This window comes from Artemia sp. Qi Xiang Cuo, chromosome 9, assembly GCF_049724085.1.
Source record: "Artemia sp. Qi Xiang Cuo chromosome 9, ASM4972408v1, whole genome shotgun sequence".
Classification (NCBI taxonomy): Eukaryota; Metazoa; Arthropoda; class Branchiopoda; order Anostraca; family Artemiidae; genus Artemia; species Artemia sp. Qi Xiang Cuo.
The window spans coordinates 44,896,939-44,914,970 of record NC_142802.1 but is presented as its reverse complement, the minus strand read 5'-3'; the positions used below and the strand labels follow the sequence as shown (position 1 = coordinate 44,914,970).

The following is an 18,032-nucleotide window of genomic DNA, read 5'->3' as shown; positions in this document are numbered from 1 at the left end:
TATATTACCAATCCACTTTTGTTTTCTATTTATATAAATGATTTGTCAAGTGCAGTTGATGGGTTGTATACTATTACTATTATTAAACCTCCTCTAGAGACACTTAAACCTAGTAAAGCCCTAGTTATGTTTGCTGACGACACGAAATTAACCGTATGTGGTAGGACTGAGAATGAATTGATGTCGCAATTACGAGAAGGTTTTAAGAATATAGAAAGGTGGATGAGAAGTAATAGGTTAAAACTTAATTGTAATAAGTCTTGTTTATTGATATATAGCAGATCTCCAAGTTATTACCCATGGGTGAATAATTTAAGTAATGGTACATCAATGATTCCACGAAAGAGGAGTGTTAGATATTTGGGGATTATTATTGATGAAACTTTAAGTTTTGTAGATCATATTGATTGTGTGTCTGTGAAACTTGCACGTAATGTTGGAATTATGCGTAAACTGAAAAATTTTCTCCCAACTAGTATATTAAGATTATTGTATTTTTCAATTGTACATCCATATCTATTATATTGTTCTTCAGTATGGTCGTCTACTTTCGGAACGCATCTTCTGCCCCTGCGTGTACTACAAAATTCGGCAATAAGGCTTGTGATTGGTAAGGATAATAGAGGATCATCTGTTCGTAATGAGTTTATGACGCTGAAGATTCTACCGGTATCGGGTCTTTTTAAATTTTATAAAACACAGTTCATGTTTAAGTATCTTTATGGTAGTGTTCCTGTTTGTTTTAAGGGAATGTTTGTGAGTGGGGGTGATGTTCATGAGCATGGAACTAGAAATTTGGAAGAATTTCGAAGACCGATTCCGCAAGCGACAAGATCATTTTTTTCTATCCGTCATGCCGGTCCGAGTGCTTGGAATAGTTTACCAGTGGAACTTAAATGTGTGGATGACCTGCTGCTGTTCCGTAGTTTATTGAGATCGTATTGTTTAGTAATTTATTATTTTTAATGAATTGGCTAAAAAGGGGGGGGGTACGTGATTATTGTCAAGGGGCTATGTAGAGTATGTTAGTACTAGTTTTTGAGTTGGAGGGCAGAACTTGTATGTGTATTCATATTAACTGAAAAGAGTTATTATTTTGGATCTTATTTTGTTATTATGATTTTTTATGAGTTTAGAAGGGATTACCCCCGCACAAGCTTGCTTCTGTGGGTATTTTGTTTGTTTGTTTTTATGTATATAGTAAAATAAATCCCAGTTATAAATTGATTTGAGAATGAAAGAATTTTCCTCAATGAGAATTTACGTGAGGTTCTTGGTTTTAAAAAACGTATTATTAAGACAGAAAATTTCAGTGGTATTGACCATGTTATCTATGCAGACTATGCACCCAGCTTCTCCACGGACACTTGTATATTTTTCTACGCTTCATTTGTGGAAACATCTCGGGATGGTAATTCAAACGTTCCCCTCCTACGAGTTCTTGAACGAAAAAACAATCAAGAACATGTTCACCACTACAATATAAAGCATCTTCAGTATATTTCCTTAAACACTTCCTATTTGGAACTCTGTCAGTTAACACTACTAACTTAATTAGGTGATCTAATAGAACTTTCAAAAGGGTTAGCAGTTATTACATCTCATTTTCGACCTATTGTCAACGACAACGACGGTACAATAACCTAAGCAATGAACAATAGAAGAACTCCATTTGTCTGTCCCAATATTGACTGTTATGTTGGTGCTTTGAGTCCACGTCAAATAGGGAATGGATTGGACTACTACAAGGGTCGTGCTACAGAGTTTAGCTATGGTCTTGGTAGCTGGTTTGCTAGGCTATTTCGTTCTGCACTACCCCTTGCCAGAAGATATCTTGTGCCTACTGCATCAAATTTTGCTGCCTCCCCACTACAGGACTGGGGGTCGAACAAAAATTTCAAGAAGAGTGTTAAGGAAAATATTAGATCTTCAGCAAGAGCCGTTGGTGAACAATTAAAATCTCGACAACCTGGGGAGGGATTGAAAAGGATGCGTTCGCGTCATTCACTCATCAGTCTCCACCCAGGCAGGAAGCAAAGGACATCAACAAGGACTTTGAGAAATAAAACAACGAAGGCCAATAAGCAGCAGCAGCAGCAGAAGAAGAAGAAAAAGATTGTTAGATCAAAGAAGGATTTCTTCTCTTAAGATGACTTATCTCCCCCACAAGGAATCATATCCATCAATCAGTTCCTCATTGAATCTATTCAATGCTGAAAATGTTGATGTCAGTGTCAAGTATGGCTACTATGAACAATTTCACCCTCAACAACCTCTCTCTGAAAATATACACTTTCAAATATTTTCCAATGAAGACTATTTCATTAATTTGTCATCAACATTTATTGATTTAAATGTTGTGGTGAAGAAAAAGTCAGATAATACAACTCCAAATGCCGGCAATGGTCTCTCCTATGAAACTGTATTCTATACAACCTATTCAAACAAATTAATGTATTTATTAATCGAACATTGGGGAGCCCTAGCAATAATTTATCCAACTATGCAAGCTACATACAATTTATGATGATGACGCCAAAGGCGTGCAAGGAGATGAGAGGACAATCATTGGGCTATGAATATCGAACAGGTGTTGATACTGACGGTGAGTTGACTACTGCAGTCACCCAGGAGTATCATATAGTTGGAAAATTAAATCATGAGATATTCAATATATCCCAATGGCTACCCCCAAAAGTCAAGATTGACATAAAGTTACAGATGGCCTAATAGAATTTAAATTTGAGAAAAACACTTCCAGCAGCACTCGATTCAAATGTTATTATCACATCGGCAAGTTTCCACGTTCGAAAATAACAGGTTATGAGCTCTGTTGCATTGACCGTGGAAAATCTAAGAGCCACTGGTAGCAACATTAAACTTCTTGTCCCCCATACAATCACCAATCAACGTCACATTGCCACCGGCTCTCGTATCTATAGCAATTAATAGTTTATCTATGGAGAAATCCCATCATTGTTCTCTGTGTTATTTGGTAAGAGTTGTAGTGACGTTTGAGAATGGACAGAATCCCTAACTTATTTTATTTTGTTCGGTCGATCTATTATTGTGATTAAAACTTATGTTAGTCCGCTTTAAACTATCAAGTTTGACAAAAAATACTATATAAGTCGGTATGAATTGACCATGAACTCGCGAGATCATGACTCTCAACTATTTGAAAATAGACTTCCTGATTCAATGTTTTCAAAAATCATTGGGCTGTTGTTGTTGACTTTTCAGGTATTCAAGATATGATCCTAGTACGAATTGAGAATATACGTTTAGAGTGTACGTGTGCCGATACTCTGGCCGAGAGTATCATGCTAATATCGGTGAGCCACTTTTAAACCTATTAGGAAATCACACCTGACGTTAGCTTTCTTCGAAACATTTCGCCATGAATAAAAGCCGAATAATCTATAGCTTTAGTATGGATCCATACATGTTCTAACGCATATCCTACTGCATACCCTTGGACCTAATTGAAAAAATTCCATGTGTTAACAATACCCAAATCAGTGTTCATAAATGTCAGCCATCTTTGAAGACTGGTCCTTGGCTAAAAATCTTTCAAACAGCAAAGAATATTGAATTTTTTGATCCTCTTGGCCTATCGTATAAATTTTACGCACCATACATCAGCAAATGTATTGAAAGCAGTGGGAAAACCATTATTCAAAATCAACGAAGAGTACAAAATTTAACGACTAAGACATGTGGCTTTCATGCACTACTCTTTTTCATGTTCAGATGTCGTGGCTACACCTACAAGCACTTTCTCAACATCTACGTTGACTTACCTCAATTGAACGACTTTCTAGTGGATAATATAATTACAATTGTATATAATATTGATTTAGTTACATAATAATAAAATGTTCTAAATATTTATTTTAATTTTTTTTTTAAAAAAAAAAAAAATTATATACATGATAAAACGACTTTTCTACTCTTTAGATTTCATCCACTACTAGGTATTTGTCGACAACAACTAGTGCAGGTAGATTATCTGAATTCACAGTGTACTGATCCTGCTGTAGTGCAATGTCAGGGTCACATTTTCTACAGTAGAGTGTGACTTCACTCTTGTCATATATCTTTGTATAGTCAATGATACTAGTCGCATTCATTCTATAAAATTCACATGTTTCAATTAGCCTATTTGAAGCAATTTCACAAACAGTGTCCTCAAGTGTCGAATCACATTCCGTCACAGCCAAAAAAAAATCAGTGGGATTATAATCATAACACCCAGTGTCTTCACAACAATGACGTAGAAACCATATTCTCTTGTTGTTCCAACAGTTGAATCGTTGACCCGGTTCCTCCTCCCAGAAAAATCTAAAACCACGACGATACCAATCTCGTAGCAATAAACTAAAATCACGGTTAGGATTCTTTCCAATCATACCGGGATATGTACTCTCCCACTGCTTACATTTATCATAATAACAATTGGAGCATAGGTGGCCTCTAGGATGAGAGTCACACACCTCTTCAAGACAGGAATTACAACCTTTAATTTGTACAGCATATCCTCTATGCAATTTACACGGGTTGCATAATCTACACTTTTCATCATACTCCTCAATCATTGTGCAATTTTCACAGGTAGACAAGCGGACCTGTGTTTAAATAAATAACGTAAATTTATGGAAAATTTTGTTATATGTTAACGGTGTAAAGACCAAAATTAAACTGATCTAGCAAAAAAAAAAATTGTGGGAGAGAGAGAGAGAGAGAGAGAGGAGAAAATAATCCGTGAGCTCCAAATTTATTATGAAAAAAAAAGTCCTAAATTTATAAAAACAAATGTTTAAAATCATATCCAAAATATCATTTTGTCGTGTCGTAATCAATATATCATTAAATTGTGTAAATGCATTTGGACCACGATGTAGAAGCTTCATACAATAGTCTAATGATGGAGAATAAGTTTTCATTATATCGACAAGCATTCCCCGAGAAAATATCTTCCTTTGAATAGACAACTCTAGAAAATCATCGTCTAGAATTAAACGTTTTTCCATAAGAACTAGATTCCTCATGATTCGATCTTTCTCGAATCTATCCATTTCTTAGAGTCCTAACTCTCTCACAACCAACTTAAGACTAACCAGAATTTCTTTTTTCTGCTCTAGAAAATATACGCTAGTCTACTATAGAAAGAAAAAATACCACTGATTTAGAAACAGTTTTATTGAGCATAATTACAATAATAATAATATTCACTGATGCATTTTGTTCTCATCAATATATTTCGATAGGACATCTAATGCTGACCGAAGTTTATTTATATGGAGACTATTTACTTTTCCAGAAAAACACAGCTGTTCCTCCTGCTTAAATTTGCTTAATGATATCACATATCTAGCATACATAGTGTCCCATTCAAGACATAGTCTACAACCAACTGTTATTTCCACAGCCACATTGGGTACTCGTATATCATTGCTGCTGCTGCTGTCGGTTCCATCATTAATCTCCAATAGTGTAAATGCACCACTCATTTTTTTTTCTCTCCACTAATATCCTCTCAAATAAAAACAATATTCTATTTGAATTCAAGTCTCTTACTAATATCAATTGTAAAAAAAACTATTCCTTTTATTCAAATCCTAATCACCAATCAAGTTGTACCCGTTCCTATCGGCAAAGAGTGTAATGACCTGTAATGACCTGTTTACCTAACAGAAAAATCTGTTTGGTACGGGGGCCCCAGCAAATTCAAAAGATGGTATATACTAGGGTGTTTCTTCATTTTTCGATAATCAGGCAATTTTCTCAAACTCATAGCTTTTGACTGGCAACACTAAAGTTAATGAATCCTAAATATTTGGAAACATCTTCTATTTCTGCCCGTTTAAGTTTTGATGTTGCTCCTTACTTTCAGTTGAAGAAACTTTTTTATAATATAATTTCTGATCGCAGGGGGCTGGACACGGTTGAAGTTGTTTTCACGTAAAAATACTCTCCACTTCTTCCATGGAAAATTCCCCCCTCAAGACAATCCCATTCCTGTCGACTTTTGGAGGATGTTTCTTCATTTTTCGATAATCAGGCAATTTTCTCAAACTCATAGCTTTTGACTGGCAACACTAAATTTAATGAATCATAAATCTTTGGAAACAGCCTCTATTTCTGTCTGTTTAAGTTTTTATGTTGCTCCTTACTTTCAGTTGAAGAAACTTTTTTATAATTTAATTTCTGATCGCGGGGAGCTGGGCGCGGTTGAAGTTGTTTTCACGTAAAAATACCCTCCTCTTCAATGGAAAATCCCCCCTCAAGACAATCCCATTCCTGTCGACTTTTGGAGGGTGTTTCTCCATTTTTCGATAATCATGCAATTTTTTCAAGATCATAGCTTTTGACTGGCAACATTAAAGTTAATGAACCCTAAATCTTTGGAAACAGCTTCTATTTCTGCCCTTTTAAATTTTGATGTTTCTCCTTACTTTCAGTTGAAGAAACTTTTTTATAATTTAATTTCTGATCGCGGGGAGCTGGGAAGGGTTGAATTTGTTTCCGGTCCATTCTTGGTACACAAAACCTTGGAATTTTCACGATCCGTCTTATAAACTAATGTAGTTCACCCATTTTGCCTTTTTAAGCCCCCCACCAACAAAAAATTTCCCTCGCACGTGCCTGGTGATGTAAAACCTACACTCCGACATTTCTTCGTCTTAATTGACTTTAGAAATATCATGCAAAATATACGAGCCAATCAGGTGTTACAATCCTTTTGTTTGTCTGAGTTTAGCATCCGATTTTTTAATTATCAACGACGCATTTCTAACAAACTACTCTCAAGTTAAGGCAATTGTCCAAAAAAATCAGAAAAAACCTTGGGATTTTCACGAATCGTCTTATAAACTCATGTAGTTCGCCCATTTTTGCCTTTTTAAGCCCCCCACCAACAAAAACTTTCCCTCGCACGTGCCTGGTGATGTCAAACCTACAATCCGACATTTCTTCGTCTTAATTGACTTTAGAAATATCATGCAAAATATACGAGCCAATCAGGTGATACACTCTTTTTGTTTGTCTGAGTTTAGCATCTGATCTTTTAATAATCAACGACGCATTTCTAACAAACTACTCTTAAGTTAAGGCAAATGTCCAAAAAAATCAGAAAAAACCTTGCGACTTTCAGGAACCGTCTAATAAACCCATGTAGTTCACCCATTTTTGCCTTTTTAAGCCCCCCACCAACAAAAACTTTCCCTCGCACGTGCCTGGTGATGTCAAACCTACATTCCGACATTTCTTCGTCTTAATTGACTTTAGAAATATCATGCAAAATATACGAGCCAATCAGGTGTTACAATCCTTTTGTTTGTCTGAGTTTGGCATCCGATTTTTTAATAATCAATGATGCATTTTTAAGAAACTACTCTCAGGTTTGGGCACTTGTCCAAAAAAATAAGAAAAAACTTTGCGATTTTCACGAACCGTCTTATAAACTCATGTAGTTCGCCCATTTTTGCCTTTTTAAGCCCCCCACCAACAAAAACTTTCCCTCGCACGTGCCTGGTGATGTCAAACCTACATTCCGACATTTCTTCATCTTAATTGGCTTTAGAAATAACATGCAAAATATACGAGCCAATCAGGTAATACAATGCTTTTGTTTGTCTGAGTTTATTATCTGATTTTTGAATTATCAACGATGCATTTCTAACAAACTACTCTCAAGCTAGGGAAATTGTCCAAAAAATCTGAAAAAACCTTGGGATCTCAACGAACCGTCTTATAAACTCATGTAGTTCACCCATTTTTGCCTTTTTAAGCCCCTCACCAACAAAAAATTTCCCTCACACGTGCAGGGTGATGTAAAACCTACACTCCGACATTTCTTCATCTTAATTGACTTTAGAAATATCATGCAAAATATACGAGCCAATCAGGTGTTACAATCCTTTTGTTTGTCTGAGTTTAGCATTCGATTTTTTAATTATCAACGACGCATTCCCAACAAACTACTCTCAAGTTAAGGCAATTGTCCAAAATATCAGAAAAAAACTTGGGATTTTCACGAAGAGTCTTATAAACTCATGTAGTTCACCCATTTTTGCCTTTTGAGCCCCCCACCAACAAAAAATTTCCCTCGCAAGATCCTGGGGATGTCGAACCTACACTCTGACATTTCTTCATCTTAATTGACTTTAGAAATATCATGCATAATATACGACCCACTCAAATAATAAAATCTTTTTGTTTGTCTGATTTTAGCATCCGATTTTTTAATTACCAAGGACGCATTTCTAACAAACTACTTTCAAGTTAAGGCAATTGTCCAAAAAATCAGAAAAAATCTTGGAATTTTACCGAACCGTCATATAAACTCATGTAGATCACTCATTTTTGACTTTTAATACCCCCCACAAACAAAAAATTTCCCACACACATACCGGCTGATATCAAACATACACTCCGAAATTTATTCATCTTAATTGACCTTAGAAATATCATTAAAAATATACAACACAATCAGGTATTACACTCTTTTTGTTTTTCTGAGTTTAGCATTCGAGTTTTTAATTATTAACGACCCATTTCTAACAAACTATTCTCAAGTTAAGGCAATAGTCTAAAAAATAATAAAGAACTTGGGATTTTCACGAACCGTCTTATAAACTCATGTAGTTCACCCATTTTTGCCTTTTTAAGCCCCCCACCAACAAAAACTCCCTCGCACGTGCCTGGTGATGTCAATCCTACACTCCGACATTTCTTCATCTTAATTGGCTTTAGAAATATCATGCAAAATATACGAGCCAATCAGGTGTTACAATCCTTTTGTTTGTCTGACATTAGCGTCCAATTTTTCATTTATCAACTACGAAGTTTTAACAAACTACTCTCCAGTTCAGCCAATTGTCCAAAACATCAGAAAAAAAAATTGGGATTTTCACGAACCGTCTTATAAACTCATGTAGTTCACCCAGTTTTGCCTTTTTAAGCCCCTCACCAACAAAAAATTTCCCTCGCACGTGCCTGGTGATGTCAAATCTACACTCCGACATTTCATCATCTTAATTGACTTTAGAAATATCATGCAAAATATACGAGCCAATCAGGTGTTACAATCCTTTTGTTTGTCTGAGTTTAGCATCCGATTTTTTCAATTATCAACGACGCATTTCTAACAAACTACTCTCAAGTTAAGGCAATTGTCCAAAAAATCTTCGTGCATGCTCCCAAAACATGTTTGACTACTTTATCCCATACCAGTTTTTAAGAAAAAAATTGTGCACGTGAACTCACGACGTACATTCTTATGAAATTCTTATTAATAACAGAAAAAACCTGTCTGATTGAGTTATATAATTATGACCATACTCTCAAAACATGTTTGACCACATTATACCTTGCCTAATAACCAGTCTGGTAATCTCCCTTGGAAAGGTGCCATGGAACGTAATCTCCCCAAATAGCACCGGAAGGAACGTAAGGAGAGCAAATTCCATATGTACACCCTACTTTCAACAACTCCTGTGTTCGAGCAGTCTTTCGTAAAGAACTGTGACAACAAGTTAAACTTTAGCATAAAGAGCAAGGATTTAGGAGGAGACACCCCCTCAAATACAGATTATTTAATATCTGTTTGTTTTAAGTTTCACGTTGCTCCTTACTATCAGTTGAAAAAAGTAGTTTTTTATTTAATTTCTGAATGTTTTTCAAATCCTGCCAAGAAATCCCCTCCCCCTTTCGTGAAAAAACTTTCCCGTTAACTTTCCTCCCTACGGAAATCCCCTCCCCGCCCAAAAATTCAGTATATTCCCAATAGCAAATACTATATATAAACAATGGGCAAATTGCATGACTTACAGCCCTTTCCTCAGAGGCAGTAGGGCCATGTCATCCCCAGAGGCAAAGTTATTGGATTTTTCAACTATGCTGAACCGTACGACTGTCCCAAAATTTAGGTCAGATGTCTGAGAGGGAAAAAGGAGCGTCGGGGAGGCTATCTGCCCTCCAATATTTTGGGTCACTTAAAAAGATCACTAGGACCTTTAATTTCCGTTCGAATGATCCCTCTCCCAATATTCTAGGACCATTGGTTCGATACAATCACCTCTAAGAAAAACAAAAAGAAACAAACAAACGAATAAACACACACCCTTGATCTTTCTTCTTGTTGAAAAAAAAAAAATAAAAATTCCATGTTTTTATACATTAGAGCTCAAGACCTCTACGGTAGGGTTCTTTGAACATAGATTATCTCATTCTATATTTTAACTAAAATAATATTTAATTCTCTATTTTGTTGCATTAACTGGAAATGTACTTAAATAAATGAATGGCTAGGTAATTTAGAACAGGATATTCGAACCACTATCTTCGAATAGAATAAGGTTTATGTCTTTTTGTAATAATTTTTACTTTTTGATGATGCCTTCTTTGAATTAAATCTTAAAGATATCTTATAAACGAAAATTATTCTTCTGAAGATATGACATATGCATTTCACTTAAAGATGCAAGTTAAATTATTTCTATCTTCAGCAAAAACAATTTTCTATGTTAAGATTACAAAAAACCGATCATTGCATAGATATCAGTCAAGAAATAATGTTGTTCATGTAGAGGGAGACGTTGAGGGTCAAGGACCCTATTTATGCCTTGTGTTACACATTTTTTCAATCACAGTGATAAACACAGGCTACCGTGAGTCAGCTTCAGTCTAGGAGCGAGGTTGCAGAGCTGCCAAGGTAACGAGGCTCAGACCATAGCGAGGTAGGAAAAGGGTAAGACTTGTTAAGTTTTACATTTATTTGTCTGAGATTGACCATCTGGCATTGACAACCACTATAATAGCTTGCTGGTGAAGCGCAAAAAAAAAAAAAAAAAAAATCAAAAGTAATAGCAGTTGTTTGGAGTTTGGTAAGCAGCAAGCTAATGCCAAGGAAACTTTTCCCAAGAAATGTTGGACGGCTTACCTTTACAGCCTTGATACTAGGAGACTTAGGGAGTATGGCAAATCCCGGACATGCAAAACTATGAAAACTTTTAGTTATTCAACCGAAAACAGTCTGTAGTATGGCATTTCTTGGAGGAAAGTTTCCTTAACTGTAGCTATATACTCACTAAACATAAGGCGAGTCCGGATGCTTTCATAGTAAAGGGAGGTGGGGCTCGAAAGTGGGATTTGCCTTTAAAGACCCGTCCCATCTGTCCACTTGGTCTAAGGTTCTTACCCAATGAATTTAAAGCAGATCTTAGCGCTTTTGTGACAAAATTAGAGACAGGAAGTGTGCCATCTAAAAATCCCCAGTCTCAGCTCCCATACACCCAATGTACTTGTCTCATGATCATCCAGCTGAGTGGGTGGGGGTGAGGGTTTCAGACTGAAAATTCATGTATTATTACGGTTCAAGCTATATACCATTTTTTTTTGCTAAAAATTTGTCGATAGCGGAGAGGGGGGGGGGGGTTCGGAGAAAGTCAGCACTGATGTCATATTTGTACTGAGTCAGGATTTAAACTGTTTTTAAACCAAGTCAGACTGCATCTTGGAATAAAAAACCTTGGAGCTGGTTTTGGCACTTAGTCAGGACTTGACTCATTTTCACATTGCGTCATTGAAACTTCGCAGGTTGGAATTAAATAGTTTTTACACCAAGCAAGACCTTTGGTACCAAGCGTGGACTGAGCTCGGTTTTGACCAAAGTCAGGATTTTGCTTGATTTTGCACAGAGTTAGCTTAGCTTTAGCTTTGAGGCAAGTCTGAGGAATCAGCAACTCGACACTCACTTCAGGTAGTTTCTATTCGATTCTAGTTTGGTTTTATAATTTATTGCATAGTTCAATAAATTACTTCATTACCAACCAGTGTTCCGTCAGTGTCGTTAGAGCGAACCTAGACTCAAGAGCCCCGTGTTAGGCACTTAAGTCACAAAGAAAGAAAAACTTGCCAGATTCAGATTTTAAAAAGGCCTAAGAATAATCTCATTCGTGTTATCAACAACCACACAAATACTTGAATATTTGCTTTTGTGAAAATTACACACTATTTGTCAAATAGGTACTTATTGTGCTTATACCTCGAAATTGAAATACTAGCCTCCAAATTGGCACCTTAAAGCTCAAAGCCCTTAAATAACAAAATGCGTCAAATCACACCCCATTTCAAAATATGTGCTTTATGTATTTTAATTACATCACTCAAACCTAATCATTAATCTTAATAATCCTTAATGACTAGTATTTCATAATTTAGGTCTATTTCCTAAATAACGCCTGAATGATCAAAAGTAAGAGGTCCAAAATGTCAACATTTGCGAAGTTAGTGGTGGGGAGGGAAAAGCGTAGGGACCCAGGGGACCCTAATTGGGGCCCAACATATTGAATCAACAAGGATTGAAAATCCTTGCACAGCCAGTTCTAAGTAAGTGTAACATCTCCACCATTGCAAAACATGTTCTTACAATGTTTTGATTTGGGTTACCTATTTTGCAATATTATTCTTAGACATGTAATTAGAAAGCTCGAAAATCCTTAAATACCAAGTTTGGTAGAAAACAAGCAACAATTGTGAAATATATGATTATTTTGCTTTTATTTAGGACATCCATTCTGCGATCTTGGTGACTTGTAATTGTTTACACTTAATCATTAAGGACCATTCTTTAATAATCCATCAATGATCATGAGTCGAAACAGATTTGCCATGTCTGTCTATGAAAGGAAGGGGGTGGGTCATAGACCCATGGCTCCGCCCTTTTTTACCCTTCGCTCGCACGGACGGAAATCCCTTGCATAACTCATTTTCCAACAATGTTTAATGTGTCCACAAATTGTGAAGTACACACCATACATATCTTGACTTTGGACATCTATATTGCAATGCATTTCTCAGAACTGTACTGACCCAGCTCTAAATCCTTATATACCGACTTTTGTGAAAATGAGACACTTGATTTGAGATTTTTGATTTGTAAAATGTGCGCTTATCTTTCCTTAAGATTTAGAAAAGTCACACTAAGTTCTTAATGATTTTTATGATTAGCCATTAATCATTAAGAATCATTACCTACATATTCGTCATTCACGAATAATCATAGTTCGAAACAGGTACCATATAATATGGGTATGTGTCTGAATTCAGGAGGGTATGGGAAGGGTAGAAGGAACAGACCCTAGGAGCCTACTGAAGAACTCTCAATCGGAAAAAATAAAAAACTTATATCCTTGTATAGCTCTAGTTTCGAAAAGGTGTGACGTGTTAACCAAGTCTTATTACCCGGCTCAGAATCGCTTAAATACCAACTTTTGTGCCTAATATACTTTGCTTTTCTATGGTTATTTTTTATGTTAACGACTAGTAATGATCAATATTAAATAGTACAGGAAAATTTCCTAAATAATCTCCGAATGTTCGTAAGCAGGAGAAGTCCAACTTCTCTACATACGCACATCTATGTATTAAAACGTGTATTTCAATTATAAATTTAACTTCGTTCATTTTTACAGGATAATTAACGTATATTTGTAGTAAAAGGAAGATTACTTCCGACATTATTCCTAGAAACAGCTACTACCCCAAGTTAATAGTGATAAACTATAGAAACGAGATATTTTAGTAGTATACAAAAATATCAACTGATTATTACAAACAGTACACTACTGATATCTGTAAAATAACTTCAAGCAAAAATAGTATTTAGAACGTATTTTTAGAATAATCATTCCAGGGTCAGACTATTCGTAGGCCAAGGAAAACCACCAGAATTGCTGATCAGAGTTCGCCCTCTTCTAAGTTTTAGTAAAAAAAAAGAAGAAAAAAAAGAACGGCTTTTTTTCTGTTTGTAGTACATTATAGCCCCCGGAAAAACCTGCTTTTGTGCGTGCTTATCATCTTCTTTGGATGCTGTCTAACGGTTTCGGCTTTATACACTCCCCTCCATAACAAAACGTAAACAATCACTTACGCCCTTTAGGCAACGATTTGCTGATTAGTATTTTACACTTAGACTTTTAATATAGAGACAGAAAGCACAGGTGGTTTCCTATGAAAATCGGACTTCATTATGAAAACAAACAATTATTTTTTCATGTCCAGCAGTGAGTATTCGCTGCTAATGGAGAGAAATACAAGAGATACTAAACCGAGTTCTTGCAAAAATCGTCCCATTGCCTTGAATAATACATCTCATACTGATTGACCCGAAGAAAATAAAGAGCAACGTAATACTATGAAAAATTTAATACAAAAAGCGTTATTTTATTTGAACGTCGCGCAAAAAACACAACACTTGAAACGCTTGCAATATTGAACCAAGTGCAAAAATCTTCCACGTTTCATAATATTAACGTTACGGACGTTCCAAAACAGAATTTTCCATATCCATGTCCAAAGTTACTAAATCACAGAGCAACAGCTTAAAATTACCCAACCAGGTGTGTAAGCATAAGTTTATTTCAAACAGAAGAATCCTATCCACAAGAACTTGTCTAACATTAAAGATATAAAGTTACTTCAGGACAACATTTTACAGTAAAAAAAACAACAAGTTGTTCATGTGCATTGAGGATGTCCGAACTTCGTATATTAATTAATGCTGAAATATCACATATATAAAAATACGGAGGCATACTGTCCTGTAAGAAGTGATGAAGATGCCGAAATAGATTAGGATCAGTCCATGATCAGCTTCCACATTTCGATAATTACTTGATGATTGATCTTTTTGTAAAAAGTTGGAGGAAGAAAATAAAGAGATCTTTTCATCATTTTTTTAAAATTAGACTTAGAATTTGGAAGCCATATGAAGTTTTAGGAAAACGTAAAATCTAAATTCATTAGTCCTTTAGCAATAAGGGAAGAGATTGAGAAAAGAAATGGTACCTGCGTACTTTCGATAGAACCAACTTTCTATAAAAGTTTGAATTGTATTGTCACTTTATTTGAAATGAAAAATAATTTAGAAACTATTATTTATGTCATTTCAAATCATAATTTGTGGAGAAAGTTGATATTTCAACAGAAACAAAATGGAACGTAAGTGAACTGATACCATCTCACTCGACTAGAATCCTTGAAAACCGGGCATTGTTATTTTGCCGTTAAATAAAATTAACTATCTTACCAGGAGATAGCGAATTTGGGTTCAAGGCTATTGGCTCATCTTCATATCCGTACAGATCTTGATAATGAAGCATATGCGACCATAGGGAAGATTTCCCCTGTTTTACTTGCAATCCATGGCTCCAGATCCTTTCAATGAGGTCACACAAACTTGCAATCATCGTGTTCTCTTCAACACCCACTAAACTCACATCAGCGTGACCTAGGTCAGCAGCTTCGGCACCAAGCTTAGCTACAAGCATTCTAGTCGTCTTGACTTTCACTTCCTATATGGTAAAAATATATCAATTGAACAAACATCGCAAAAAAAAGAAAAAAAAAGAAAAAAAAGAGGAAAGCGAATAAATTAATTTCATGGAGTTTAGGAGAGTCGCTTGTAAAATTGAGGCATCTTTAAATTCCTTCTTCTGTTCATTAATTAAAAAAACTTTTTTCACAAAATAAGTTTTTAAAAGAAAAGTAAAGAACTCCATTTAACCAAAAACGAGCAAAAATAAAATCAAACAGAAATTGACATGATTAGGGCTCAAAACCCCTATGCCTTCCTAAGGCCAGAAAATAATTTGCAATTTACTGAAACAACATAAACGTTATTACTTTTACAACTTGAATAAATCAAATAATATTAACATATTTATTACTGAATATTAGTATATGTATGTTAAACTGACAATCCACATTCGTTTGTATTTTTTTCAGTGACGTGCAAATTATGTTCTGTTCTTGGGAAGGCTAAAGGTTTTAAGCCCTACTCATGTTAATTTCGGCTTGTTTTGAGTTTGACTCAGTTATTTATTGTAATTTGTATTCGTTTTGGGTTTCATTTATTCATCGATAATGATTTGTGGTAGTTTCACGCTTCGTAGATTATTTTATTTTATTTTTACTCTTTTTTTGGTTAAATGGAGTTCTTAACTTTTCTTTGAAAAACTTATTTTGTGGAAAAAGTTTTTTTATATTAATTTTTGCTCGTTTTGTATTGACATTGTCTTTTCAGGGAAAAAGAAAATAATTCTTTAAATCTTTTCGTTTTTTTTAAGACTTTATAGTTTGGCTTGCTATTTGTATGCTGTAGAAAAACTTCCAGATATTTTTACTAATATACACCCTTTTAAAAATATCGACACAAATAGTAGTGTTTAATTTAGTTTCATATCTCCTCTAGTTTACCTGAAATAGAAAACTTGATACCATTCGCAAAAATATCTGTTTACTTTCTTTGATAGCTTGGATACACTTACGCTATTTCGATTTGATTAAATTTTAAGTGTAAGTATGTCCCAGAGAGTCTCGACAGACTGCCTCTTGTCATTCTTTTCATACTGTGGAGGTGTCTAACTTGTACACAGCACTTTCACGAAGCTTTTCGACATTATATTTAGGCAACGTTTAGCTTTTAAAAATAATGGACAAATGGGAGGGAGATTAGTTGCCCTCCGATCAATTCGACTATTAAAAATGGCATTAGCCCTTTCTATTTTCAACCAAATGAGCCTTTTTCGGAGTTCCTAATACTAATCCTTCGATAATATGTTCCCTTGTCTAAGCAAAAAAAAAAAAAAGAAAAAGATAATATTACATTGTACCCACAGCAATATTTTCTATAAAAATATCAAGTCTTCCTATAAATTTCGATTATTAAAAAGTGCGCTAGCCCTTTCAGTTTCCAATCGAATGAGCCCTTTTTGAGTTTCTACGACAACGCTTTATACAAACACCTTATATGTCCCCAGGGCATAAATTACAACCCTTGCCCTGAGGGCTGTGAGGGGCTTGTCATCCTCAAAGACCTTATTTCCAAAACTTTCAACTACTTTAAACAAAATGGCTATCTCAAAATTGTGATAGGATGTGTTTGGGAAAATGGTGGGCGTGAGAGGGGCGTTAGTTGCCCTCCAATCACTTTCAACTATTAGAAAAGCCACTAGCCCTTTCAATTTCCAATCGAATGAGCCCTTTTGAAGTTTCTAGGACAAAGCTTTCAATAAAAACCTTATATGCCCCCCAGGGCATAACTTACAACCCTTGCCCTGAGGGCTGGGGGGGGGTCATCCTCAAAGACTAAATTTCCAGAACTTTCAACTACGTTGAACAAGATCGCTATCTCAAAATTTTGATTGAATGTGTTTGGGGAAATGGTGGGCGTCAGAGGGGGGTTAGTTGCCCTCCAATCACTTCCGACTATTAAAAAGGCACTAGCCCTTTCAATTTTCAACCGAATGAGTCCTTTTTGAAGTTTCTACGAACACGCTTTCTATAAAAACTTTAAATGCCCCATGGCATAAGTTACAACCCTTGACCTGAGGGCTGTGAGAACGTTGTCATCCTCAAAGACATAATTTCCGGACCTTTCAATTACGTTGAACAAAATGCCTATCTTAAAATTTTGATTGAATGTGTTTGGGGAATGGTGACGGTGAGAGGGGGTTTACTTACCATCCAATCACTTTCGATTACTAGAAAGGGCACTAGCCGTTTCAATTTCCAATTCGAATGATTCCTTTTAGAAGTTTCTAGGACAACGCTTTCTATAGAAAAAAACTTATATGCCCCAGGGCATAAATTACAACTCTTGACCTGAGGGCTGGGGGGGGGGGGGGGGCGCGAATCAACCTCAAAAACATAATTTACAGACTTTTTAACTACGTCGAACAAAATAGCTATCTCAAAATTTTGATCGGATGTGTTTGGGGAAAGGGTAAGTGTGAGAGGGGTGTTAATTATCCTCCAATCACCTTCAACTATTAAAAAGGGCACAGGCCCTTCTAATTTCCAGCCGAATGAGCCCTTTTTGAAGATTCTACAGCATCACTATCTATAAAAACCTTATATACCTCCAGGGGAAAAACTTACAACCCTTGCCCTGAGGGCTCTGAAGGGGTTATCATCCTCAAAGACCTAATTTCAAAATTTTAACTACGCTGAACAAAACGGCTATC

At 35.6% G+C, this 18,032-nt stretch overlaps 1 protein-coding gene across 1 annotated transcript in view; it reads right to left on the bottom strand.

Annotated features, from left to right (window-relative positions):
- The window catches only part of pns (DENN domain containing pinstripe), a 228,216-nt gene that overhangs the window by 61,788 nt on the left and 148,396 nt on the right, over positions 1–18,032 (bottom strand). The window contains exons 15-16 of the mRNA XM_089094997.1: positions 15,081–15,359; positions 3,370–3,481 (exon numbers count right to left, since the gene is read on the bottom strand). Coding sequence (XP_088951123.1) covers positions 3,370–3,481; positions 15,081–15,359 — 391 coding nt within the window. The remainder of the gene's footprint in view (positions 1–3,369; positions 3,482–15,080; positions 15,360–18,032) is intronic.